The sequence below is a fragment of the Microtus pennsylvanicus genome, chromosome 11 (genome assembly GCF_037038515.1).
Source record: "Microtus pennsylvanicus isolate mMicPen1 chromosome 11, mMicPen1.hap1, whole genome shotgun sequence".
In the NCBI taxonomy this organism is placed as follows: Eukaryota; Metazoa; Chordata; class Mammalia; order Rodentia; family Cricetidae; genus Microtus; species Microtus pennsylvanicus.
The window spans coordinates 88200-115522 of record NC_134589.1 but is presented as its reverse complement, the minus strand read 5'-3'; the positions used below and the strand labels follow the sequence as shown (position 1 = coordinate 115522).

Genomic DNA, 27323 nt, shown 5'->3' with positions numbered 1-27323 from the left:
CAGTCTTGAGGATGTAGTGCAGCCCTGTCTCAAAAGAACCAAACAAGTATACTAATAAGAAATATCTTTGACATGAATATGAGATCAGTAAAACATAGTCTTGAATTCATATACATTGTTGTATGTAGGTGGAGACTGCTCGTGTGTTTCCTGGACACCCAGACCCAAATGATGACACAGAAACTATATTAATTACAGCACTGTTTGGTCAATAGCTTAGGCATATTCCTAGCTAACTCTTACATTTTAAATTAACCCATATCTACTAATCTGTGTACCACTATGTGGCTATGGCCTACTGGTAAGGCTCTGGCTGGTGGCTGGTGTCTTTCTCCTTTGGTAGCTACAATGTGTCTCTCTGATTCCACCCTCCTTTCTCTTCTATCTATGCTTGGAATTCCCACATTGCTCTATTCTGCCCTGCTATAGGCCCAAGCAGCTTCTTTATTCATTAACCAATAAAAACAACACATACACAGGACTTCCCACACCAGCTGCATTTTGAAAGAAGTTCCTAAATCAATGTGGGAAAATGTTTTTTAGTGGATATCCCTGTAACAACTGAGTATTTGAGGATGGTTAGGATTGGGGTTTTAGCTTGGTGGCAGGTTTGCACCTCTCCCTCTGGGACACTGATGGAGTGACAGGGAGAGTCTTCACTGAAGACAAGGCCTCAGCAGCTAGTGAGGAGATGGGCTAGTGCCTGCCATCTCTCTTGGGAGATGTGGGAAAGGCCTTGGCTCCACTTATTTCCCCAGAGGCTGACCAGCTAGAGTCCCTGTGGCCAGACAGGCACAGGAGTCAACTTTCCTCCATTTCCCTTCCTGGGATGGGGAATGCTCTGGGCTGAACCAAGGTTACGTGTATTTTACCTCAGGTGCACCTGGAGGTAAAGCCACTGAGAGGTCCTCCACTCACCCCCAGGGAGCTCTTGTTTCTCAGGGGTTCAGCAGTACATTTTTGTAAGTTTGTAGCATTAAGTTGATATAAAAGATGAAGTTGACTCTGCCAGGTAACTCCTAACTAGCTGACTGGCATTCAAAGTTGGTAAATTGGACTAATATGTACTGATGCACATTTGGGGTGATTTGTCTTATCCTAAGCTCAATTTCCTTCCCCGACAACTGACACTGCCTTTTCAACCCTCCTCCTGCCTCCTCAACTTTCCTGCCTCTTCCCCTATCCCCTTCCTCCATTGCTCCACTTTCCTCCTAGCCTTTCCTCCCTCTGGCTCCTTGCCATCTGCTTGCCTTCTTCCCCTCTCTTGTGCCCTCCCCTTCCCAGACCTCTGCTCAGGTGCATTTGGTCAAAGAGCACGGAGCACAGAGCTGCATGTGTGCTGTCTTCCTCAGACACGTGCATGCTAGTGGAACAACAGCAACTGCACAACTTGTAAAGTCAGTCTCGCGACTTCTAAGAAAAGCCCACGCTACTGCCTGTGCATTTTGTTTTTGTTCGGTTTCATTACTTCATTTTATTTTTGTTCATAAAACACTTTCTGAGGTAGTGAGGGAGGAAAACATCTAACTTGTGAGTATGTAACTGGAAGAACAAGCCAGCAGTGGATGGATGCTGGACAAGCACAATGCCCTGAACCCTTCATCCTTAGAGAACTCTTTGAAGAGGCCTTGAAGGGGAGAAGAGATGCCAAGTAGGTGAGGCAACACACATGGAATTTGGACGTTGAGAATCATAAGCTAAAGGGGAAGCAGGTACAAGTGGTAGGAAGTAGAAGGGGTTTAAGGCAGTGTCTTAAGTGTAGAGGTTATGGTTTAGAAATAGGGTTAAAATGGTTAAGGACAGGGTCAGGGTCCAAGACAGAAGTAGTGGGGATCTGATTTATGAGGGGAGTGGGAAGCCCTGGGTTCCACCCTCTCAGTACTGCATAAACTGGTGTGCAGCCCCATTCCTGTAATCCCAGCACTCAGCAGCTGGAGAGGGGGATCAGCCCCACTCCCACCCTCGTGGAGTGGAATTTTTCTTCATTTTTTTCCAGCAGCATTGGGGCTAATAAAATGTTCTTGCAAACTGTGGTTAAATATGATTCTCTGTTTACTAGATGTGTCCTCTTTCATGTCTTTCATGATCTTTAAACTCAGTGTAGGCATGCATACTCCTGTACCCAGACATACATACAGATACACACACACACACACACACACACACACACACACACACACACACAGAGAGAGAGAGAGAGAGAGAGACAGACAGACAGACAGACAAACATAAATGAGTAACAGTTCCTCTTTCAGAAATGATTGCTTTATTCAACCTCCAATAATCATAATTTTTCAAGCAGTATACTCTGGCAAATTGTGGTTCAGTCAGACTCTCTGCTCATCACACAGGAACCGGCAGGGCCCTGTCTCTGTCTTCATATTCACTGAACTCTCTTAGGACTTGGTGAGTTGCAGAAAATGCCCAACTTTATGTGGAAATGACAGGTCACTGCCCTCTGATTTGTTTGATTAATTTTTAAAAAAGACTTATGTAGGCTGAGTGTGGTGGTGCATTCCTTTAATCCCAGCACTCAGTAGGCAGAGACAGGTGGATCTCTGTGAGTTGGAGGCCAGCCAGGTCTACAGAATGAATTCCAAGACAGCCAGAGCTGCTACACAGGGAAACCCTGTCCTGAAAACAACAATAACAAAAGAGAGTTAAGCTTTTATTTTATGTACAAGAGTACTCTATCTGCATGCATGCCCCTTTACCAGAAGAGGGCACCAGATACTACCATGTGCTTTCTGGAAACTGTAAAGGAAGAATAATCAGTCCATCTCTCCAGGCCTGATTCTTTGTTTTTCCTGCAGGCCTGCATTAGTGGAAGAGTGGGCAGCTTTGTATTTCTTGTGGACTGCTTTGCCCATGTAATGATTAATCTGTGACAAGAAAAAAGAATCAACTTCCTTGTGTAAAATTTACAATAAAAGACTGTTATTAATTATTACCATGAGGCCATGGCCTACCAGCAATGTTCTGGCATCCTCTTGGCAGTTACGTGGCATCTCTTTGACCCTACCTACTCTCTCTATAGATCTCTGTTCAGAACCCTGTGTTTGTGTACTCACTTCACCTTCCAGATCCCAGATTCGAGACACATTCTGAGGCTGGTCCCCAGTGCTGGGATTAAAGTGTACATCACCACCACCTAGCTTTGCTCTACTCTGCCATAGGCCGAAGCAGATTTATTCATCAACCAATGAAAGCAACACATAGAGAAGGACATCCCACATCAGATTATCTCAGTCAGTAGTCTCAAAGATTTTCTGAATGTAGAACTGGGAGGAAACTTCAACAGAGGAGCACTGAAATGTTGGATCATCTGGGCCATTCATTTCTACTGGAGATTATTCGGGGGGGGGGGGTCTTCCATGATCAAACCTGATCTTTCTTAACCAAAAATGAATCCATAGCCTCTCTTTTCCTGTGGAAACAAAAGTAAATCCTCTTCTATAAAGTAACATAAATTTTGAAGTCATTTTCAAAATATATAGAGTGGGTTAATCCAGCAGCATTTATAATCAAATGACTTTTAGCATATGTTCCTCTTTTCTCAGCAGTCAAACAATTCAAAGACAACACAATAACAGTATTCAGACTGTGTATTTTTCACCTTCATATAGCTTTCTTTTTCTTACCCTATTTCTTTTATTTTATTTGCTTTTTGGTTTTTTTGAGACAGTCTTTCACTGTTTATCTTTGTCTGTTCTGGAATTCACTCTGTAGAACAGGCTGGCCTCAAACTCACAAAGATTCATCTACCTCTGCCTCCCACATCCTGGGATTAAAGGCATGCACCATCATGCCCAGATACTCTACTCTAAAAAATTTTTTCTATCCCTTTTCTCTCAAGCCTACATATATTTTTAAACATATTGTAAACCATTTAGATGTTTTTATTCTATCTGAATCTGTTTTTACTGTATATTTCTATCTTTTTCTGAGCATGAGTCTTAAATCTACTAAGCAGCATGGTTAACATTAAATCTGCAGGTCCCTGGCACCACCAGGAAGCATGCCACCAGCTACTCATAAAAACCTTTTAAGTGATTGGAAACAGGACCTCTTATAAGGGCTGCCATGTGGTTCTTGCCATTAAGTTAGGAAGCCTCAATTAAAGGAGCTGAGCTTCTGCTTGCTGCCAGCAAACAGAGCCTACCAGAGAAAAGATGACTACCAAGAAGCTGCACTTGACTCTGTTCTTGTCTGACTAGAATACTTTTTTTTTAAAGAAAGCTTTCTCAAGCTTCATGTGGATATTCTTTCCAAATGTTAGGGTGCCATTTGTAGACAGAAGTTTCTGTCCGGCCTGATCCTGCAACCATTCATCCCAAAGAAACACACAGAGGCTTATATTAGTTATAAACTGTTTGGCCTATTAGCTCAGGCTTATATCTAAAATTCTTACAACTTAAATTAACACATAATTCTCGTTGTTTAGCCATGTGGCTTGGTACCTTTACTCAGTGAGGCATTCTCATCTTGCTTCCTCTGCATCTGGCTGGTGACTGACTCTTTGACTTTCCTCTTCCAAGAATTCTCTTAGCCTGGTCACCCCCCTCCCATTCTTCCTGACTGGCTACTGGCCAATCAGCATTTTATTAAACAAATACAAGTGACAAATCTTTACAGTGTACAAAAGCACCATCCCACAGCAGATATCCATAAAGTTTTACAACTGAATTAGTTATTTCATGTAATTGAAGAGTTACTTTAACATTTAAGTTTGTAGGGCTCTGTTCATACGAGTTTGTAGGTACAAACAAAATAATAATACACTGCTTGAACAGATTGTTGACATTGTCAGATTTTATCTCCAGAATTCCCTTGTGTAACTTAAATGTGTTAGCTAAAGGTCTTCCCAAATCCTTTATAGCTAGAGTCTCTTCTGTATGAGTTTTTATCATGTCCTCAACGACTACTGTGATATGCACAGGCTTTAACAGAATGGTTTCACACTAAAAGTTTTATTGTCATATAAACAGTACTATGAAGTGCAGAACCTTACCACATTAACTCCATTTGTAGGGTTTCTATGCAGTTTGATTTTTTTCTCATAATTTCAAAGACAAAAATCACATACAAAGGCTTTACCACAATGATTACTTTCATAGTGTTTCAATCCAGTGTGTGTTCTTTTATATATGTGGAATCTACTGTTACATGTGAAGGATTTCCCACATTGATTATATCAACAATCAGGGTTTCTTGCCTGTATGTGTTCGCTTATGTGCTTTGAGATATTTGTGAAATGAAAAGGCTTTACCACATTGATTACATCCATAGGGTTTCTCTCTGGTATGTGTTCTTTCATGTGTTTGGAGACTACTGTCACGTGCAAAGGCTTTACCACATTGACTACATTCATAGGGTTTCTCTCCAGTATGTGTTCTTTTATGCATTAGAAGAGCACTGCTATATCCATAGGCCTTGCCACATTGATTACATTCATAAGGTTTCTCTCCAGTATGTATTCTTTTATGCATTAGAAGGTAACTGTGAGTGGTAAAGGATTTCCCACATTGATTACATCCATAGGGTTTCTCGCCTGTATGTGTTCTTTTATGTGTTTTGAGATAACTTTGAAATGCAAAGGCCTTACCACATTGATTACATCCATAGGGTTTCTCGCCTGTATGTGTTCTTTTATGTGTTTTGAGATAACTTTGAAATGCAAAGGCCTTACCACATTGATTACATTCATAGGGTTTCTCTCCAGTATGTGTTCTTTTATGTGTTTGAAGCCTACTGTGACATGCAAAGGCCTTACCACACTGATTACATTCATAGGGTTTCTCACCAGTATGTTTTCGTCTATGCATTAGAAGATGATTGTGTTGAGCAAAGGCTTTACCACATTGATTACATTCATAGGGTTTCTCTCCAGTATGTATTCTTTTATGTATTCGGAGATAACTGTGAAATGCAAAGGCTTTACCACATTGGTTACATTCAAAGGGTTTCTCTCCAGTATGTGTTCTTCTATGCATTAGAAGACGACTGTGCTGTGCAAAGGTTTTACCACATTGATTACATTCGTAGGGTTTCACACCCGTATGTATTCTTTTATGTGTTGTGAGATAACTGTGAAATGAAAAGGCTTTGCCACATTGATTACATTCATAGGGTTTCTCTCCAGTATGTATTCTTTTATGTGCTTGGAGAATACTGTCACGTAAAAAGGCCTTACCACATTTATTACATTCATATGGTTTCTCTTCACTATGTATTATTTTATGCATTTGGAGACTACTGTCACGTGAAAAGGCCTTATCACAATGATTACATTTATAGGGTTTTTCTCCAGTATGTGTTATTTTATGCCTTAGAAGATTCCTGTTGCATACGTAAGTTTTACCACACTGATCACATTCATAGCGTTTCTCTCCAGTATGGATTCTTTCATGCCTTTGAAGCTGATTATTATAAACATAAGCTTCAATACTTTGAGTATATTCAGAAGGTTTCTCTCCAGTATGGCTTCTTTCATTCCTGTAACAATAATTGGCACATGTTAAAGCTTTACCATATTCATTACACTATTGAATATATTGCATAAATTAATTTTACAATTTGGTCTAATTGTAAATAGAAACCAGATCTTAAGGTTTTATGACTGTGATTACATTCATATTGTACTCTTTCATTAAGGGATGTTTTGCATCTTTGAAGATACCTATGATGGTAAGAGCCTTTATTACATGGTTCACATTTATAACATCTTTTTTTCTATTTAAGATTTTTCACATATTTGAAAAGAACTGGAAAAAATCAGAGCTTTACCACACATATTGCATTCATAAATTCTCCTATAATGTGAGTCATGCTACATTTGCAGAGTGAACAAGAACAAACAAGTATTTAGACATTCCTACTACTCACAGGGCTTTTCTGCAGTGTGAGCTTGTTGCTGAATTTTCAAAGAAGTAAACTTGAAACCTACTGAAGAAGTTCATTCAAAGTGGGGACTAATATATATCTTCTAATTGATCTGAGAGGGAGAGGGGTATGTTGCTTCTTTTGATATCCCTATGTTTATATGGCTTGTATCCAGAGTGACATAGGATATACCTATTAAAGGAAGAATTACAAATAAAAGGTGTCCATGTTCCATTCATGAAGTTTGAGTTTCTGTTCCTCATAGACATATGGTATAGGGATTAAGGTTCCTGCACAACAACTGCCCCTTGGCTCTTGACTCTAACTACCCCTCCTCACACCAAACATAGCAAAATCACAACAAGTATATGAGGAACACGAGCTTTATTATAGACTGTTTGCTTATTAGAGGGTTTGGGACATATACATATCACCTATTTAATGAGCATACCTTTTGTACTATGACTGGTATGAAACTAAATGGATTGGCAGTTCCACAGTACAGCTCACATGGGGCTATAATTGAAATGGTGATATCTATTAAGAAACTGTTTCCTTCTCTCTTTTTTTTAACATAATGATTTGCAAACAAAATTCATCTATATGACATCAAGATAAGTGGTTTTGTGAGAATTTAATAATCTTCAGTGCACTTTAAGTTGTCCTTATTTACACTGTTGCTTTCTTTTAAAATGTCTTACAATTTCCTGAGTCATATTTATATTAGCTTGCATATGAAAATTACCTTCCAGATCTTCTAGAACTTCGACGTTCTTCAAAATTATGATTTTCCAATTTGCAGCCTAAAATATAGTAACAGAAAATGAGTAATGTATTATTGGAAAATGTGCAAAATTTAAGTTGTTATCTTCAGTGAACCTTAGAACCATGCCCAACTTATTCACATCATCCTTCCTTAGTCTCAATTACAATTACAAAAGATCATCTATAACCAAGAAACAGTCATCCCCTTATTTTAAAATGTGAAGGAAAATTCACAGTATTACCTATAGCAGTGAGGTTCCTGTAGGTCTCCAGCATCACATCTCTGTAGAGATTCTTCTGGGAAGGATCCAGCAAAGACCACTCTTCCCAAGTGAAGTCAACATACACATCATCATAGGTCACTGCATTCTAAAATATACATGTGTACAAAAGAAAGTGATAACCTTGCAAATGTATACTTCTTTGAAAATATAGTCATATAATTCTGGTGCTTCTCAACATATTTCATGACCCAGAAGTTTAAATGTAATCACCAAGTTATTTTAGAAGAAAATTGAACAGGAGGGTCAACTCTGTCATTTCTGCACCTTTATATGGGATATTGCCTTGTTAGAGAAATGCCTGTTAACAGACTCAGAGAGACAAGTAAACAGATCAGTAGTACTGACTACACATCAGAGAAATTGTATGAACAGCTACCAACTACAAAAACAGGATGGGCAAGCTGGTGTGCTAGCTCATGTCTGTAATCCTAGTACTCAGAAGGCAAAGGCAGGTATGTTTGCCTCTGAGTTGAATACTGGCCCCACTTATGCAATCAGTTCCAACACAGATGGAAGTACATCATAAGAACCTGTCTCTCATGCAAAAATCAAACAAACAGAAAAGATATTAAAAACTCAGGGGTTTCTTACTGAAGTTCCTACAAAGAGTATATATTCATTCCAGTTCTGCATTCATATTCGAGAAACATGAAGTGCCTGTCTAAACTGTAATATAAATAAGACCTTTCTAAAAGGAACTGCATATTTAAACAGGTACAAATGGACAGATGAAAACAAGCAATGTCAATGTTGATCATAAATAATCAACATAGGGCAAGAGAGATGGCTCAGTAGAAAAGAATATTTGCTGATCTTTCATATAGGTGAGATCAATTGCTAATACTTACAGGGGGGAAGTCATAATTATCTATTGTCTCAAGTTCAGAGGTTCTGAGACCATCTTTTTACTACTGTGAGGACCAGGTACCCATGGGGTATATGTCCAGGGAAACAGACAAAGACTCATATTAACTTAAAAAAATTCAAAGCAAATACAACAGGCAGGAAGAATGTCACAAATTTGCAATCCAATGACTCAGAATGCTCAGGTAGTATTAGTGTCATGAGCTTTTATTAATTGCAACCACGAGCTTAAACTCTCCATCTGTTCTGAAACAGAGGTTGGTTCAAGGAGAGCCCCAAGTTCAGCTGTGGCAGGGTTTTCAATGATTAAAGTATGGGAGATGAGGTAGGGGAACTCCTCATTGGGGAGGTGAGAGGCAACAGGAGTCTTGTCAAACAGGGATTGGTGCTGGCACTGCTGCAGGGAAATTGAAACCTATATGCAAGTTATGTAAGCCATTTTTAACTTTCTGGAATGTCTGGTACTTGTTTGTCTCAATTCTGACTGGTGGCTGAACTTGGGACCAATGTGAGGGTGAGGCCTAGTACCTTTCATGACTGCACTAATGTTAAGTTAGTCCTCCTCAGTACAACATCAATGATTCCACCAAATTTGGTTTCTAATTTGTGATGGGACCTGCCATACTTCAAACAGAGTTGCTTAAGATTTTTATAGGAAATTCCTTCCTGGGACTAGGAATCACTTTTCCTAATCCTTCCATTAACTGAGGGCATAGAAGGACGGATTCTTAACCTTAGGGCACCTTGCTCCAATGCAGAACAAGGGCAATCTCTTTAATTGTGATAATCTCCCTGAAAATTCCTGCCTCTGTTTCAGCATTTGGCTGCCATGTGAAACTACTTAGGCCTGCTTTTCCCTACAACCCACAGATTTTCATTGATTTCTGCCCAATTTATTGTTGTTGTTTTCACTGGAGTCCTGAATGAGCCACCATTAATAGCCATCTAGGAGATTCAATATTTCATCTAAGAAATCAGCCCACCATTTTTTAATTTTCTGCCTTATTCAATTTCTCAGGGCACATCCTCAATTGATGCTCCATTAGATGACTGTATGTAAACAGAGACCGTTCTTCCATTTCCTAGCTGCCCAGACCCGAATAATCACACAGAAACTGTATTAATTACAACACTGCTTGGCCAATAGCTTAGGCGTATTCCTATCTAGGTCTTACATCTTAAATTAAGCCATTGCTATGATTTAATATTTTACCATGAGGCTCATGGTTTACAGGTAAGGTCCCGATGTCTTCCTCCTTTGGCAGCTACATGACATCTCTCTGACTCTGTCTACTCTCTATATATATCTCTGTTTGGATTTCTTGCCTGACTTTACTCTGCTAAGCCATTGGCCAAAACAGCTTTATTCATTAACCAATAGAAACAACAATACAGAAGGATATCCCACAAAATCTCCCCTTTTTTGTTTAAATAAGAAGTAAGGTTTTAACTTTGTAAAATTACATATAACAAAACAGGTATCAAAGAAGAATTACAGTTACAATATTTCTTTTTGAATCTAAAGTTTCATATCTAATTTATCTTTTATCATAACTAAGAAGAGCTATAACTATCTGTCTTCAACTCTTCAAAGACCCCAGAAGATACAAAATAATACATAAGTAAACAGAAAGTACATTGCAAACAACTTCCAAAACTATAGAATTGACATCTCACTGCCAGGACAGTCACCCAAAGTTCTTCTGTAATGTAGGGGCATCCATCTTCAGCACACAGGCCCATAATATCTGACAGACTTTTCAGTGAAGCAGGAAATTTGTTTTGCTTTGTACTGGCAAAGTTTGTCAGTTGCTTTCTTCTGTTTCCTGTAGAATGTCTGGCAGTTTCTTCTGTGAAGATGGAACCCTGAAGGACCATTCCGTCTTTTGGAAAATTTAGCAGTTATTAGGGTCCTGCATGTCCAGTTCATATAGCATAACATCAAGCAGTCTAGGCAAGAGCAATTTATTGCCCAAATGGCTAATAAACTCCATAAGGAGCCTCTTCAATGCCCATCATCCTCTTGAATGGATTGGTGTTACCAGGAGATATGTCTCATTGTAATGAAAAGTCCTAAGTTAACAAAACATTTTAAATACCATATTCTGTAGGTCTTTGAACGGTTTGAAGATTCCTTATCTAGCTGAAATATATCTCTGTACATCTAGAAAACCTAACATGACTACATTATAGATGACTATCTATTAATCTGTATTTCTTAACTATACATTACACTTGATTTCCCATTTCTATTAATGTGTGTAGCACCCCAAGGTGCGCTTACCAGGAAGATTCTAGCCTACGTCCATCCTGGGTTGGAGCTTCATTGCGTCTGTTCCAGAGAGGAGAGCTATCGAGTCCGAGCTCACTTCCTCTTCCTCCCAGCATTCTGTTCTGTTTACTCCACTCACCTAAAGGCTGGCCTATCAAATGGGCCAAGGCAGTTTCTTTATTAGCCAATGACCTTCCTCCATCACCTTTACTCTGCTAAGCCATTGGCCAAAACAGCTTTATTGATTAACCAAGAAAAGCAGCACATACAGAAGGACATCAGACATCAAGTGTATGATCTGACATGTTGACACGTGGAGCTAACTAGGACACAGAGACAATAATATACAATAATGTTTTTGTTTATTTGATTGTTTTTGAGACAGGGCTTCTCTGTGTAGCTTTATAGCCTATCCTGGAACTTGCACCATAGACCTGGCTGACCTTGAACTCACAGAGATCTACCTGCCTCTGCCTTCCAAGTGCTGAGATTAAAGGCATGTGTCACAACTCTCCAGATGCAAGATAGTATTAAAAATCAAAAACCAACCTAGTAACCACTTCAATAACTTAAATAGCAAAAGCGTAAATATTGATGATAGTAACGAGTGGAAAACAAAGATATGCCAAGAAATGAGATGCTCAACTACTTGCCACATCCATCAGAAGATCAGGGAGGCTACCCTCAGATCTACCACATTATCTATTAGCCCAGATCTGATTTTCCCAGTTGCCTCTAGCACTGGAATAGAAACGAGAGGAAGCTTCCCCTTGACCCTCTCCATGCCTCCTGTGGATCCCTAGGAAGATCTCCCTTTGGCCTCTCATTCCCTTAGCCTCTAACACCATCAAGCTTTCTCCCATGAGCATATCAGCCAAGAAGATCAGGAAAAAAGGAAACACTCAGTCAACAAACACTCTGATATTCCAGAGAGCACACAGAAATCCAGGAACAAACCTCCCATCCAACAATGAAGCCAGAAATTAGCACCTACAATCATCCCAACCCCAGATGCTTACACAACAGCATAGGAATATACTCCATAACATCCACGAAAATATATCACCAACAGAGCTCAGCTATCCTATCATAGCAGGTACTGTATATTCCAACATAGCTGAAATACAACAAAAAGCCCTTAAAAACAATTATATGATCACAAATTATAGGATCAATGTCCTTTATTTATGGATAGAATCCACTTATGAGTGAGTACATACCATATTCATCTTTTTGGGTCTGGGTTATCTCACTCAGTAAAGTGTTTTTTATTATAATTCGTGATCCTAGAGAAGCTAAATAAGAAGGTGAACCCAAAGAAAAACATATAGTTATCCACCTGGATATTGGAAGTAGACAAGATTGCCAGGTAAAAGTTGGGAGAACAGGGGTGGGGGTGGGGTAGAGGTAAGGGAAGATGGGGAGAAGGGGAGGATTGGGGAGAGCTTGGGGAAATGGGATGGTTGAGATGGAGGAAGGGTGGATATGGGAGCAGGGAAGTAGATATCTTAATTAAGGGAGCCATTTTAGGGTTGGCAAGAGACGTGACTCTAGAGGGGTTCCCAGGTGTCCAAGGAGATGTCCCCAGCTTGTTCCTTAGGCAGCAGAGGAGAGGGTGCCTGAACTGGCCTTATCCCATAGCCACACTGATGAATATCTTGCATATCACCATAGAACCTTCATCTGGCGATGGATGGAGATAGAGACAGAGACCCACATTGGAACACTGGACTGAGCTTCCAAGGTCCAAATGAAGAGCAGAAGGAGGGAGAACATGAGCAAGGAAGTCAGGACCGCAAGGGGTGTGTCCACCCATGGAGATGGTGGGACTGATCTAATGGAAGCTCACCAAGGCCAGCTGGACTGGGACTGAAGGAGCATGTGATCAAACCAAACTCTCTGAATGTGGCTGACAATGAGGGCTGACTGAGAAGCCAAGGACAATGGCACTGGGTTTTTATTCTACTGCATGGACTGGCTTTGTGGGAGCCTAGTCTGTTTGGATGCTCACCTTCCTAGACCTGGATGGAAGGGGGTGATGTGGGAGTGTGGTATGAAAATTCTTAATGACTGGAAAATGTTAGAAAACAGAAACACATAGAAATTAGAGAGGCAATGCATTTAAAGAAAATACAATTTAAAAAGTGATACCAATAATTGACTTCTTAAAGAGATAAAAATAATTGGAAGAACACTTAGTTATACTGACCTTGAAACAGAATAGGCCCTTCCCTGGTAGAGAATGCCATTAATAAGACATTGTATGACTTTGTCCTGTGTAAAATGGTATGTGCTTAGGGCTGTAAACTCATACAGAGTTACAGGCAATGGCTGGTGTCTCAAACCTCTCAGCTGAGTTAACTGTGTCCACCAGGACTGCACATATCTGCATAGGAGAGTTCTCTAACTGGAAACTGAATACTTAGTATTCAAGCTACCCTCCATAAACTGCACACTCACCAATTCTGTCTGTCTTTGTTTATATAGAAGGGATAACACACAATGGGAAATCACACAGAAAGTACTTACCCTGCCCCATCAGTCCTTCTTTATGCTGGAGATCCCCCAGTGTACTGCCTTAAGCCTCAGTCTGTGATCTAGCTATTGCCCATTCTATTTCCCCGTGCCGTGTGCCCAGTGCACTGTTTTTCCACTTCTGGTCTGAACGGAGAAGCCATGCTTCACACACAAATCCTTTCCCTGTACTGAAATGGACAGTCCACTACAGTAATCAAATGGGTAATCTTAGAAATTTGTGGTGCTACAGACCTGTAATCCAGATATTTAGGATGGCTAGTCAAAAGGATAGAAAGGGCAATGCCCTGTGGGTCTATGGACAGGGTTCAAGTTCACCTCAATCAACACCAGAGACTTTGACTCAAACCATTTTTCAAAAAGGCTGGTGATGCAGCTGTTCTATAATAATACATCTTTAGGGCAATGCTGGTTGTGACCCTGTAATGTCCCATTGAAGAGCATATTAGAGAACTGTTCTTTGATGGGGGCCTTTTGGCTGTTTGCAAATCAGGGTTGTCTCTTTTGTTATGGGAATGTAGCTAACAAATCCTGATGGACAAACATTTATATACTAGCATCCTAATCTCTAAAAGGCCTGGTTACCTTAATGCTTATCTTTGGTGTATTTGGGAGGCAGCCCTACCCTTAGTTAAATTCTACTTTATGTGAATTAATGTCCTACAAATTGGAAAATCCTTAGACTATCAATTCTATTACCATCAACACAACTCTTGTACGTCACGTTTAGCAGTGGAGTGGTACTCTACACAGCAGATACTGTTTATAAATTGCACAAAATTAACTCCAGATGGATCCTAAAACTAAATGTTAAATGTTGAAAGTTCAGACACCTCCTCTTCACAATGACCCCCTAAAACAAGAATATGTCTAAGTAGTCCACTCCCAATGCTCTGCACAGAGGCAGCCCCAGGGAATTGCAAGGATAATGCAGGACCATGCAGAATCATGCAAGTCACAGGGGATTCTGCCTTTTGCCACTGGTTCCAACCCAGCCCTGGGGAGAACACACAACACCAGATCTAGTAGCTTAGCAGGCCACCCCTCCCTGTCTGGGGACAGTGGCCCCTTGCTCGCCAAGGTATATCTGCTGAGCATGCCTGCTCTCTACCTGCAATGGAGCACAAGGAGCAACACACAGGCCAGCTTCTGACTTCCTCAGTAGTGAGTGTAGCTGAGAAGGTAGCATGGGGCTCAGAAGAACCTTCCCATTTGAGCTTCCAGGTCCAGAGGAGGCCCTGATTGGCTAGTGAGATCTGAATGACAGGAGTAGTTCCCTTGGAGATAGGGTGAGCTGAAGGGACCCAGCAGAGTGGTTCCCAGCCTTGGCCTCCATTCCACCCTGAGCAGACTATCCCAGACTGGCTGGAGATTTGCAGCAACTTCACCAAGACATCTCTTGTTTACCTAAACCAATGGTTTCAGTTATAAAAAAAATCTATACAAATTCAGAAGGAGGATAATCAATGTTGCCCAAGAGGAACACAGGGTAACTCCAGAATATTATAAATAAAATCAGGGAGAAACCGCTGCACAAGTAAGCCAGAGCAAGAGACCACTGAGGGTCCAGATGTGAGTCTAGGACCTCCCAAGAACTAGGCCTGAGCCAGGACCTCTGCCAGTCTCAGCATGAATCTGGGACCTCTGAGGGAGTAAGCAGGAATGAGCGATCTTGCAGGGCCAGGTGTGAGACTGGGACCTCAGATGGAGTAGGCCTGAGGCAGGACCTCTGTGGGCCCGGGCATTGGTCTAGGACATCAAAGGGAATAGGTAGAAACCTGGAAACTCTGCAGGTCTGAGCATGAATCTGGGACCTCTGAGGCAGTAAGCCTGAGCCAGGTCGTCTGCGGTTCTGGATGCACCCAAGCCTGGGAACTTGAAGGCAGTAAATTGGAGCCAGAAACCTTTGCAGGACACACTCCAAGCCAGGGACTTCTGCAGGAGGGGATCCAGACCAGGATTTACAGAAACAGGTCAGAGCCAGTAACATAAGCCAAAGTAGGCTAGAGAGAGTAAACTCCAAGGGAGCAGAGCAAAGACATTACTAAGAAAGAGAATTACAGACCAAATTCACTTATGAACATGCAAAAATACTAAATAAAATACTGGCAAATCGAATCCAAGAACATATCAGAACCATCATCCACCATGATCAAGTTGGCTTCATCCCACAGATGCAGGGATGGTTCAACATATGAAAATCTGTCAACGTAAATCCACCATATAAACAAATTGAAAAATAAAAACCACATGATCATCTCATTAAATGCCGAAAAAGCTTTCAACAAAATACAACATCCCTTCATGATAAAGGTCTTGGAGAGAGCAGGGATTCAAGGACCATACCTAAACATAATAAAGGCAATATATAGCAAGACAACAGCCAACATCAAACTAAATGGAGAGAAACTCCCAGCGATTCCACAGAAACCAGGAACAAGGCAAGTTTGTGTCCACTGTCTCCATATCTATTCAGTATAGTTCTTGAGGTCCTAGCTAGAGCAATAAGACACAAAAGGAGATCAAGGGAATTCAAATCGGAAAAGAAGAAGTCAAACTCTCACTGTTTGCTGATGATATGATAGTTTACATAAGCGATCCAAAAATTCTACCAAGGAACTTCTACAACTCATAAATACTTTGAGCAATATAGCAGCATACAAGATTAACTCAAAAAAAAATCAGTAGCACTCCTGTACACAGATCATAAAAGAGCTGGGAAAGAAATCAGAAATACAACACCCTTCACAAATAGCATAAAATATCTCAGAGTAATTCTAACCAAACAAGTGAAAGACTTGTATGACAAGAACTTTAAATCTCTGAAGAAAGAAATTGAAGAAAACACCAAAAAGTGGAAAGATCTCCCATGCTCTTGGGTAAGCAGAAATAACATAGTAAAAATGGCAGTCTTTCCAAAAGCAACATACAGATTCAATGCAATGCCTAGCAAAATTCTTCACAGACCGTGAAAGAACGGTACTCAATTTCATATGTAAAAGCAAAATACCTAGGATAGCCAAAACAATCCTGTGCAATAACTTCTGGAGGCATCACAATCCCTGACTTCCAACTCTACTACAGAGCTATGGTACTGAAAACAGCACGGTACAGGCATAAGAACAGACAGGAGGACCAATGCAACTGAATAGAAGATCCAGATATTAATCCACACTCCTTCTAACACCTTATTTTTGACAAAGAAGTAAAAAACATCAAATGGAAAAAAGAAAGCATATTTAACAAATGGTGCTGGTATAACTGGATATCAACATGTAGAAGAATGAAAATAGACCCATATCTATCACCATGTACAAAACTCAAGTCCAAATGAATCCAACACCTCAACATAAAGCCAACCACACTGAACCTCATAGAATAAAACGTGGGAAGTACACTTGAACGCATTGGCACAGGAGACCACTTCCTAAATATAACCCCAGCAGCACAGACACAGAGAGAAACAATTAATAATTGGGACCTCCTGAAACTGAAAAGTTTCTGTAAAGCAAAGGTCATGTTCAACAAAACAACAGCCTACAGAATGGGAAAAGATCTTCACTAACTCCACATCAGACAGAGGTCTGATCTCCAAAATATAGCAAGAGCTCAAGAAATTGGTCATCAAAAGAACAAATAGTCTGATAAAAAAAATGGAGTACAGACCAAAACAGAGAACTCTCAACAGAGGAATCTCAAATGGCTGAAAGACACTTAAGGAAATGCTCAACATCCTTAGTCATCAGAGAAATGCAAATCAAAATAACTCTGAGATTCCATCTTACACCTGTAAGAATGGCCAAGATCAAAAACACTGATGACAACTTATGCTGGAGAGGATGTAGGGTAAAGGGAACACTTCTGCATTGCTGATGGGAATGCAAGCTGGTACAGCCCCTTTGAATATCAGTGTTTCAGATTTAGGAAATAGCCTTCCTCAAGACGCAGTTAATACCACTTTTGGGTATAAATCCAAAGGATGCACAATTGTTCCACAAGGACATGTGCTCAACTATGTTCACAGCAGCATTGTTTGTCATAGCCAGAACGTGGAAACAACCTAAATGCCCTTCTACCGAAGAATGGATAAGAAAAATGTGGTACATTTACACAATGGAGTACTACACAGCAGAAAAAAGTAACGACATCTTGAGTTTTGCAGGAAAATGGATGGAGCTAGAAAACATTATTTTGAGTGAGGTAATCCAGACACAGAAAGACAATTATCACATGTACTCACTCATTGGTGGATTTTAAACATGAAACGAAGAAAAGCAGCCTACAAACCACAATCCCAGAGAATTTAGACAACAATGAAGATACTAAGAGAGATTTACGTAGATCAAATACATGGGAAGTAAAAAAAGACAAGATCTCCTGAGTAAATTGGGAGCATGAAGACTTTGGGGGAGTGTTGGAGTGGGGAAGGGAGAGGAAGGGAGGGGAGCAGAGAAAAATGTAGAGCTCAATAAAAATCAATCAGTCAGTCAATAAATAAATAAATAAAGTCCACAGTGACCACGGGACTGATAACCACAATCCCATGTGTGGAATGAATCAAGTTCTTAACTTCTGAAGCAACCCCTTCCCAAAGGCCCTGGCCCCAGACCATTACCAAGTGTGATCTTGACCAGTGTTACCCAGCTATGCTAGGGATAATGTTGTTGTCCACTGTAAAGATATGTCAGTTGTATTAGTTTAATAAAATATTGATTGGCGAGTAGTCAGACAGAAAGTACAGATGGAGTGACCAGATTAAGAGAATTCTGGGAAGAGAAAAGGCAGAGATTCAGTCACCATTCAGATGCAAAGGAAGCAAGATGAGAATGTCTTAGTGAGAATAGACACCAAGCCACACAGCTAAACATAGACAAGAATTTTGGGTTAATGTAAATTTAAAGAGTTAGTTAATAATAAGCCTGAGCTAAGAGGCCAAACAGTTTATAATTAATATAAAGCTCTGTGTGTGTCTATGGGATTGAATGGCTGCAGGAACATACAGGATAGAAATTTCCATCTACAAATAGCACTTATGTTTGGCAAGAATTTCCAAATAAAGCCTGAGAAAGCTTTAAAAAAAGAATTCTAAATATACAAGAACAAAGCCAAGCCCAGCTTCTTGGTAACTGCCTTTTCTCCAGTACGCTCTGCTCCTTTAAGAGAGGCTTCTTGACTCAGCATTAGTGACAAAAACCTCCACAGCTCTTTTAAGAGGCTCTGCCATCAAACACTTAAACAGTGTTTATGAGCAGCTGGCATCAGGCTTCTTGGTGGTGGCATGAACCTAAAAACTCCACAGAGTTGTGACATTCAATGTGGTTCTCACTTGTACTTGTGCCATGAAGCTAGACTCTTGGGAAGCTAAGAAATGTAGAAGAGCCAGTTGCCAAAGCCACAGCTTTAATTCTAGCCATTTCACTTAGCAGATGAAGACTCATATGTTCAGAAAAAGATAGAAATATATAGTAAAGACAGATTCAGAGGAAAAAGAATCCTCTAAATGATTTATAGTGTGTTTTAAAATATATGTTGGCTTGGGAGAGGAAAAAAAAACATAGAGAAAGTACTTAAACAGAAATAGAGTAGTTGGATGGGGTGACACAGTAAATCTCTGAATTCAAGGTCATCCTGGTTTACAGAGTGTATAACCAGCACAGCTAAAGATACACAGAGAAATCCTGTCTCAAAAACCAACCATTTAAAAATAAAAATAAAAGAAATGGAGTAAGTGAAAAAAAAGCTACATAAACACCACAGGGATCAATAGAACCCCAGGCAGGCTTATGGGGTATCTGAGTCCAAGCAGTCCTGATTCTGATAGCTCAGTTAACCTACTCTTCCTGGTCTAGAGACAGTGGCCCCCACACTCACCATGGACTAGCTTGTGGACTTCAGCCCCCCGCCCCCAGCAGAACAAGAGAAGAATCATGAAAAGAAATTATAAACTACCTCCCACTAGTGCTCCTGAAGGCCAAGCCTTCCCAAATTTCCTCATTACTTAAGACCACCCAGTGAGCTTCAGGACAATAGCAGCAATGCCGCTAGGTGAGTAGAGATCAAATGACTCAGACCACACAGCCCTTCCACATATGATCAAATAAGGCCCTAATCTGGGAAGTCTGCAGTTTAGTAAAATCCCCCAACCTCTCAGAACACTTCCTGCTCCTCTTTTAAGGCACAGGGTCCTATGTGTGCACCGTCCAGTACAGCCAATCCTTTGCTTCATAGTTGGGAGGTCCTGCAGCCAAAGGCAGGTCACATCCAAACAGTAACTGTTGTTAAACAAAAAGAGGCCATGGATTAGAACACAATGAAAAGTCTATGGGAAGGCTTGGAGGCAAAAACAGAGATAGGAGAAATAATGTAATTATAATTGTAAAATACTATGTTAAAAAGTTGAAACAGGCTTTATGGCTATATGCTCCAGAGACTAGGAATTTCTAGTAGAGCACACCAAGTACCACTCATGCCATTTCTCTCAGGGTATACAACTGTCATACAATGCAGGGACACACCATTTTATCCAGTTCTTCTATTTACGTTGAACTGGTATAACTACAATAATTTGGGTTCTGGTTCAGTTTTTTTTTTCCAGATTCTTTATGCCTGCTCTGTGGAGCCAAGATATGGCTAAATAGAACCTTTTTTGACCATCTAAAATTGATTCCCTCACTACTCATTGCTAAAGTCAAGTACTGTCAGAGGAGGAAAGCCTTTACCCTCCTCCTTGCCCATCTTTTTCTATGCTGTGACTACACATGCTTTACAGTTAGTCAGTGGACTCAATTCTTCCATGGGTCTCACTTCATTTGTAAATTCAAAATAAAATCTACAGGATCATTCACTGATCTATTTTTCCTTCCAGTCAAGGCCCAGCCTGGAAGGAGTTACAGGACTGTCTTTCATCAATGGGCAGCAGAGGCAGGAGTAGGTGTTCAAAGCAATTTTCAGTTACATGGTGTGAGGCATCGGAGCTATGGGAGACATTGATCTAAACCAGTGGTTCTCAGCCTTCCTAATGCTGTCTCATTAATGTACAGTTCCTCATGATGTAGTAACTCCCAATTATAAAATTATTTTCACTACTACTTCATAGCTGTAATTTTGCTGTTATGAATTGTAATATATATATCTGTATTTTCTGATAGTCTTAGGCCAGTCCTGTGATAGGGTCATTTGATTCCTCAAAGTGAGCCAGACCCACCCCCCCAGATTGAGAACCATTGCTCTAAACTAATATGAATAAATAACACTAAAGAAAAAAACAATGGAATGATATTCTAAACTGGGAAACATTGAAAACAGAAATAAAGAGATTATAGCAGTAATGCATTAAAAATGAAATAAAAAATACAAAACACTGACCTTTTAAAATGATAAAAATAATTGGAAGAGTAGTTAGCTATACTGACATTGAAACAGAGTAGGTACTTCCCTGGTAGGGAGAATGCCATTAAGAAGAGAATGCATGACTTTATCCCATGTAAAATGTTAGCTACTAAGTGCTGTAAGCTGACACATGGAGTTACAGCCAATGGTCTATGTCTCAAACCTCTCAGCTGATTTAAATGTGTCAACTGGATTGCTCATAGCTGCATGAGAGAGTTTGTTGGTTGAAAACTGAATACTTAGTTGTTCAAGCTATCCTTCCTAAACTGAACACCCACCAATTCTGTCTGTCTTCATTCACATGGAAGGAGTTAATTCATGATAGGAAATACACAGATAGTCCCTAACCCTACACCATCAGGTCTGTCTTTGTAATGGAGACCCCTGCAGTTCACTGCCTTTAAACTTAACCTGTGATGTAGCTATTGTCTAGTCTGTTTGCCCCTGCAGTGTGCACAGTACACTGTTTCTCCTCTTCTATTCTAAATGGACGAGCCAAGCTCCATCTACACAAATCCTTCTCCTGTTACTGCATTGGATAGTCCACTATATGACTCAAACTGGTAATTTTAGAACTCTATGGTGCTATAGACCTGAAATTCAGGAACGTAGGGTGGTTTAGTCAGGAGGATAGCAAGGGCAGGGTCCGGCGGAACTACAGACACGGTTCAAGTTCACTTTAATCAAATTGACTCAAAATTGCTTTTCAAAAAAGTATTGAAAGTGAAGAACTTCTAGAAGATACTAGAGAGATCAGTATTTTTCGACTCTGGCAAATCTGGTGATGTCTCTCCACACTGCAGGCACCAGCTTTTCACAGTGATGTTAACAACAAGGATCTTACTAAGCACAATTCTGCTCCCAATGCTCTGCGCAGACACGGCCGGGTGACTGAAGTTATTCAGAGCCTGCCAGCCCGGCCCAGGGAGCTGCAAGGCCACACAGGACCACGCTGGACCAGGCAGGAATACAGCGAACCTCAGCCAGCCTCTCTACCTAGTTTGAGGACAGCGGCCCCTCCCTCACCAAGGGTAGCTACTCCACCACACGTGGGGACAGCGGACCCTGGCTCACCAAGGCCCACCGGTTCCCCCCGCGTGAGTTCAGCAGCCCCTCATTCACCATGGCCAGCCACTCTTGCCGGCATGGGGACAGCACCCCCTAGCTCACCAAGGCCCACCGCGCCTCCCCGCATGGGGTCAGCAGCCCATCAATCACCATGGCCAGCCACTCCTCCTCACATGGGGACAACCGATCCTCACTCACCGTGGTCCACCGCTCTTCCCCGTTTGTGGAGCGCAACCCCTCGCTCACCATGCTGCGGCTGCCAGAACGATCCGAGCTCTCCCCACAATGCAGCTCAAGGTTCAGCGCAGAGGAAACTTCCGACTTCCTCAGAAATGCTGAACCAGAAGTCTACCTCCCGGAGGAACCCACCAATCTGACTGGCCGGTCCCCTGGAGGCTCTGATTGGCTAGTAATGAGTGAGTGATAGGAATGCAACCCAATTATTCTCAGCCTTGGCTTCAATCTTAAGGACAGACCTATCCCAGATTGGATGGAAATTTGTGCCAAATTCAACAACCAGTCTCTTGTTAATGTAAACCAGTGGGCTCAGTTTTAAAAGGAAGTATGCAAATTTAGGAGGAGGTTACTCAGTTAATGTTGCACAAGGGGAACACAGGTAACTCAAAAACGTTAAACAGAGTCCACAGTGACCTTGGAACTGAAAACCACAGACCTTTGCGTGGAAAAGTGTTGGATTCTCAGGAGTTGAAGCAATTCCATCCCAAAGGCCCTGGCCCCAGATCGTTGCCAGCTCTGCCGAGCATATTCCCGGTATTAGAGAGGGAACTCTGATTTTGCTCTATACATCAGAGCCTTAGAGAAACCACCCAAAACTTAGGCAGGTTGCCAAACTTGGAGAGGACTAGTTTCAAGCCTTCTATTGAAGAAGCTCTGCACTGGTGAGGGAGGAGCCGCTGTCCTCAAACTAGGTAGAGAGGCTGGCTGAGGTTCAGCAGCCTGTGATGGGTCCTCCTCTGGCTTGGTGGGAGCCAGTGGGCAGACAGAGTTCTCTGTATCCATGCCTGGTTCAGCGTGGTCCTATGTGGCCTTGCAGCTCCCTGGGCCGGGCTGGCAGGCTCTGAATAACTTCAGTCACCCGGCCGTGTCTGCGCAGAGCATTGGGAGCAGAATTGTGCTTACTAAGATCCTTGTTGTTAACATCACTGTGAAAAGCTGGTGCCTGCAGTGTGGAGAGACATCACCAGATTTGCCAGAGTCGAAAAATACTAATCTCTCTAGTATCTTCTAGAAATTCTTCACTTTCAATACTTAACGTTTAGGTTTAGGAACCATCTGGAGTTAATTTTGAGGAGTTTCTAAACGTTATCTTCTGTGTAGAGGAGCAGAATTGTAGAATTGATGGTAATAGATTTGATGGCAAAAGAATTTACCAGTTCTTAGGAGACATTAAGTCACACAAAGTAGAACTTAGGTAAAGGAGGGCTGCATCCCAAATACCCCAAAGATAAGTAGTAACATTAACCATGCCTGTTAGAAATTACTATGTTAACATGTGTTTTCTTCACTGGGATTAATCACCCATTCATTCCCATAACAAATACAACCTTGATTTACAAACAACCTAAAGACTCAACTCCCCATTAAAGACCTCTAATGTGGTGCTTAGGGACCATTACAGAGTCACAACCAACATTACGTCCTGGTGTGCCAAAAAGATATATTAATTCTAGAACAGCTGCATCACCAGCCCTTTTGAAAAGCAATTTTGAGTCAATTTGATTAAGGTAAACTTGAACCCTGTCTGTAGTCCCTAGGACACTGCCCTTGCTATCCTCCTGATACAATATCCTCCTGATACAATAGTTTACATAAGTGACCCCAAAAATTCTACCAAGGAACTTCTACAACTCGTAAATACTTTCATCAATGTAGCAGGATACAAGATTAGCTCAAAAAATCAGTAGCCCTCTTGTACACAGATGATAAACGGGTTGGGAAGAAATCAGAGAATCAACACACTTCACAGTAGCTACAAACAGCATAAAATATCTCAGAGCAACTCTGACCTAACAAGTGGAAGACTTGTATGACAAGAACTTTAAATCTTTGAAGAAAGAAATTGAAGAAGACAACAGAGAGTGGAAAGATCTCCTATGCTCTTGGGTCGGCAGAATTAACATAGTAAAAATGGCAATCTTACCAAAAGCAACATACAGATTCAATGCAATGCCCATCAAAATCCCAGCAAAATTCTTCACAGACCTCAATAGAACGGTACTCCTTACGGAAAAGCAAAAACCAGGATAGCCAAAACAAACTTGTGCAATAAAAGAACTTCTGGAGGCATCATAATCCCTGACTTCCAACTCTACCACAGAGCTACAGTACTGAAAACAGCCTGGTATTGGCATAAGAACAGACAGGAAGACCAATGGAGCCGAATAGAAGACCCAGATATCAATCCACACATCTTCAAACACCTGATCTTTGACAAAGAAATTAAAAATATCAAATAGAAAAAAGAAAGCATATTTAACAAGTGTTGCTGGCATAACTGGATATCAACATGTAGAAGAATGAAAATAGACCCATATCTATTACCATGCACAAAACTCAAGTCCAAATGGATCAAAGACCTTAACATAAAGTCAGCCACACTGAACTTTATAGAAGAAAAAGTGGAAGTACACTTGAATGCATTGGCACAGGGAACCACTTTCTAAATATAACCCCAGCAGCACAGACAGTGAAAGAAACAATTAATAAATGAGACCTCCTGAAACTGAAAAGCTTCCACAAAGCAAAGTACATGGTCAACAAAACAAAACAACAGCCTACAGAATGGGAAAAGATCTTCACTAACTCCACATCAGACAGAGGTTTGATTTCCAAAATATACAAAGAACTCAAGAAATTGGACACCAAAAGATCACATAATCCAATAAAAAAATGGAGTACAGATGTAAACAGAGATCTCTCAGCAGAAGAATCTCAAATGGCTGAAAGACACTTAAGGAAATGCTCAACATCCTTAGTCATCAGAGAAATGCAAATCAAAACAACTCTGAGATTCCATCTTACACCTGTAAGAATGGCCAAGATCAAAAACACTGATGATAACTTATGCTGGAGAGGTTGTGGGGTAAAGGAAACACTTCTGCATTGCTGGTGAGAATGCAAGCTGGTACAACCCCTCTGGATGTCAGTGTGGCGATTTCTCAGAAAATTAGGAAACAATCTTCCTGAAGACCCAGTATACCACCTTTGGGTATATATCCAAAGGAAGCTCAATCATGCCACAAGGATAAGTGCTCAACTATGTTCATAGCAGCATTGTTTGTCATAGACAGAACCTGGAAACAACCTAAATGCCCCTTAATTGAAGAATGGATAAAGAAAATATGGTACATTTATACAATGGAGTAATACACAGCAGAAAAAATACCGACAGTTTGAATTTTGTAGGAAAATGGATGGAGCTAGAAAACATTATTTTGAGTGAGGTAATCCAGACCCAGAAAGACAATTATCACATGTACATACTCATATGTGGTTTTTAAACATAAAACAAACAAAAAAAAAAACAGCCTACAAATCACAATCCCAGAGAACCTAGGCAACAATGAGGTCCCTAAGAGAGACTTACATAGATCTAATCTACATAGGAAGTAGAAAAAGACAAGATCTCCTGAGTAAATTGGGAGCATGGGGACCTTGGGAGAGGGTTGAAGGGGATGGAAGAGGCAAGGAGGGGGGCAGAGAAAAATGTAGAACACAATAAAAATCAATAAAAAAAAAACCCCTTCCTTCTGGCAACAGCTTTTTTAGCATGTGGTGTCCTTTTCTTTTGGCTCTGGTAGGACCTGCACTTTTGCAAGACTGACTCTAGGCCCATGCAAATTCTTCATGAACCTTTCAAAACTAAACATTTAAAAGTGCCAGATTCCTTTGATGTGTTGCTAGTTTTGGAGGCACATAGCTAAGAAAATTCTTCACTACCTTATGAGGTCATTAATTATATCAGGAAAAGCAATGTGTCAAAAACAAAACAAAACACCAAAACTAACAGTATAGAATGTACGGGCATGAAAGCTTTTCCCCTTAGACCTTAGCTCACATAAAAAATAGGTAGTGATTCAATCAACTTTAGATGATTGCTAAACGTTCTTACTGATCATTTCTTGTATCCACAGAGTAAGTAATCAAGAAGTAGGATAAAGAACCAAACTTATGAAACCAAATTACAGTAGTGGTACTAGTCTGACCAAAATAGAACTGGACAAAATGGTGTGGCACTGCCTAAAAGACTGTTACTTTACATATTTAAGATGTACAGCCTGAGATAAAATGTGTTACTCATCCTTCGTGTGCTCTAATATAAATCAGCAAACTATGGAGCACATGACCATAACCCTGTTTCACCTTTTTAGATGAATATTTGTGGATTATAATTACTTCATTTACATCGTCACTTTCTTGCTTCTAAGACTTTCCAGAAATGAGAAAAATCATGAATTTCGCTTTATCAAGAGTTGCTGTTTGAATGTGACCTAGGTTTGGCTTCAGAATATCTGAGCTATGAGGAAAAGGGTTGATTACACTGGTCAGTGACTCTGTAATGGAACACACACACAAGTGACACCATATTTTGGAAGAGGAACAGGAAGTGCTCTGAGAGACTGGAAGAGTTTTTACTAAAATAGCAATTTTCCAGACTAGAGCCCTGTGTTCCCCTAGGGTGCAATGGCAGAGCTGGGAAGGGCTTGCTGGCCTAGTCATTTGATTTCTGCTTCTCTAGAAGGAAACTGCTACTGTTTTGAGGCTCAGCTGGGCAATTCTAGCTCTTAAGGGACTCTGGGCAAGCCTGGCAATCAGGAGCACCAGTGGGAAGTAGATTGTGAGCCATGAGGGAGCCAATGGGGAGCCATGAGATTTGTTTTTTTTTTCTCTAAATTGTATAGTTGATTTCTACTTCCAGTTCTTATCCCATCTTCCTCTGAAGAGGTAACACTAACTACCATTATGGGATTAGGGCAATGACTGATTTGGTTTGTTTCAGCTGAATTTGGGGCAGCAGGTGGTAGTATTAAGATACCCTTCCATAGAGCCTCTCGTAAAGACCAAACTCTCAGATGTAGACAGAGTTGTCTGGGAAGATGTACTGTTGTCTGGGAAGCACTAACATATCCAAAGTCCATAAGACATTCTTGATGGACTCACAATAGCTTCCATCTGTTAGAGGTTTCCGTTTAACTTCTACAGTTGGTCTCCAGAGTGATGAGCCCACAACCAACTGTCACACC

The 27323-nt window shown here is 40.8% G+C and overlaps 1 protein-coding gene across 2 annotated transcripts; it reads right to left on the bottom strand.

Annotated features, from left to right (window-relative positions):
- Window positions 1-5: 5 nt before the first annotated feature.
- Window positions 6-22406, bottom strand: LOC142859545 (uncharacterized). 2 transcript variants are annotated; one of them, XR_012912215.1, is made up of 5 exons: window positions 22258-22406; window positions 7890-8016; window positions 7628-7685; window positions 2738-6495; window positions 6-24 (listed from the first exon to the last, which is right to left on the bottom strand). XR_012912215.1 is itself a non-coding variant. In XM_075989715.1 (4 exons), exons 1-4 carry the CDS (start codon window positions 22306-22308, stop codon window positions 5202-5204), a joined length of 1530 nt encoding a protein of 509 aa, XP_075845830.1. In that variant the 5' UTR covers window positions 22309-22406; the 3' UTR covers window positions 2253-5201. The 2 variants fall into 2 exon arrangements, 1 of the variants encoding a protein (XP_075845830.1); XM_075989715.1 differs by lacking the exon at window positions 6-24 and having other exon boundaries at window positions 2253-6495.
- Window positions 22407-27323: the final 4917 nt, after the last annotated feature.

Coding starts and splice junctions, on each gene's coding strand:
- LOC142859545 (XM_075989715.1), bottom strand. CDS start 22,308: ATGGTGAGCGAGGGGTTGCGCTCCACAAACGGGGAAGAGCGGTGGACC. Junction 8,017..22,257: donor GGGAAGAGCGGTGGACCACG/GTGAGTGAGGAT, acceptor TGTATATTTTAG/AATGCAGTGACCTATGATGA. Junction 7,686..7,889: donor CAGGAACCTCACTGCTATAG/GTAATACTGTGA, acceptor ACTATATTTTAG/GCTGCAAATTGGAAAATCAT.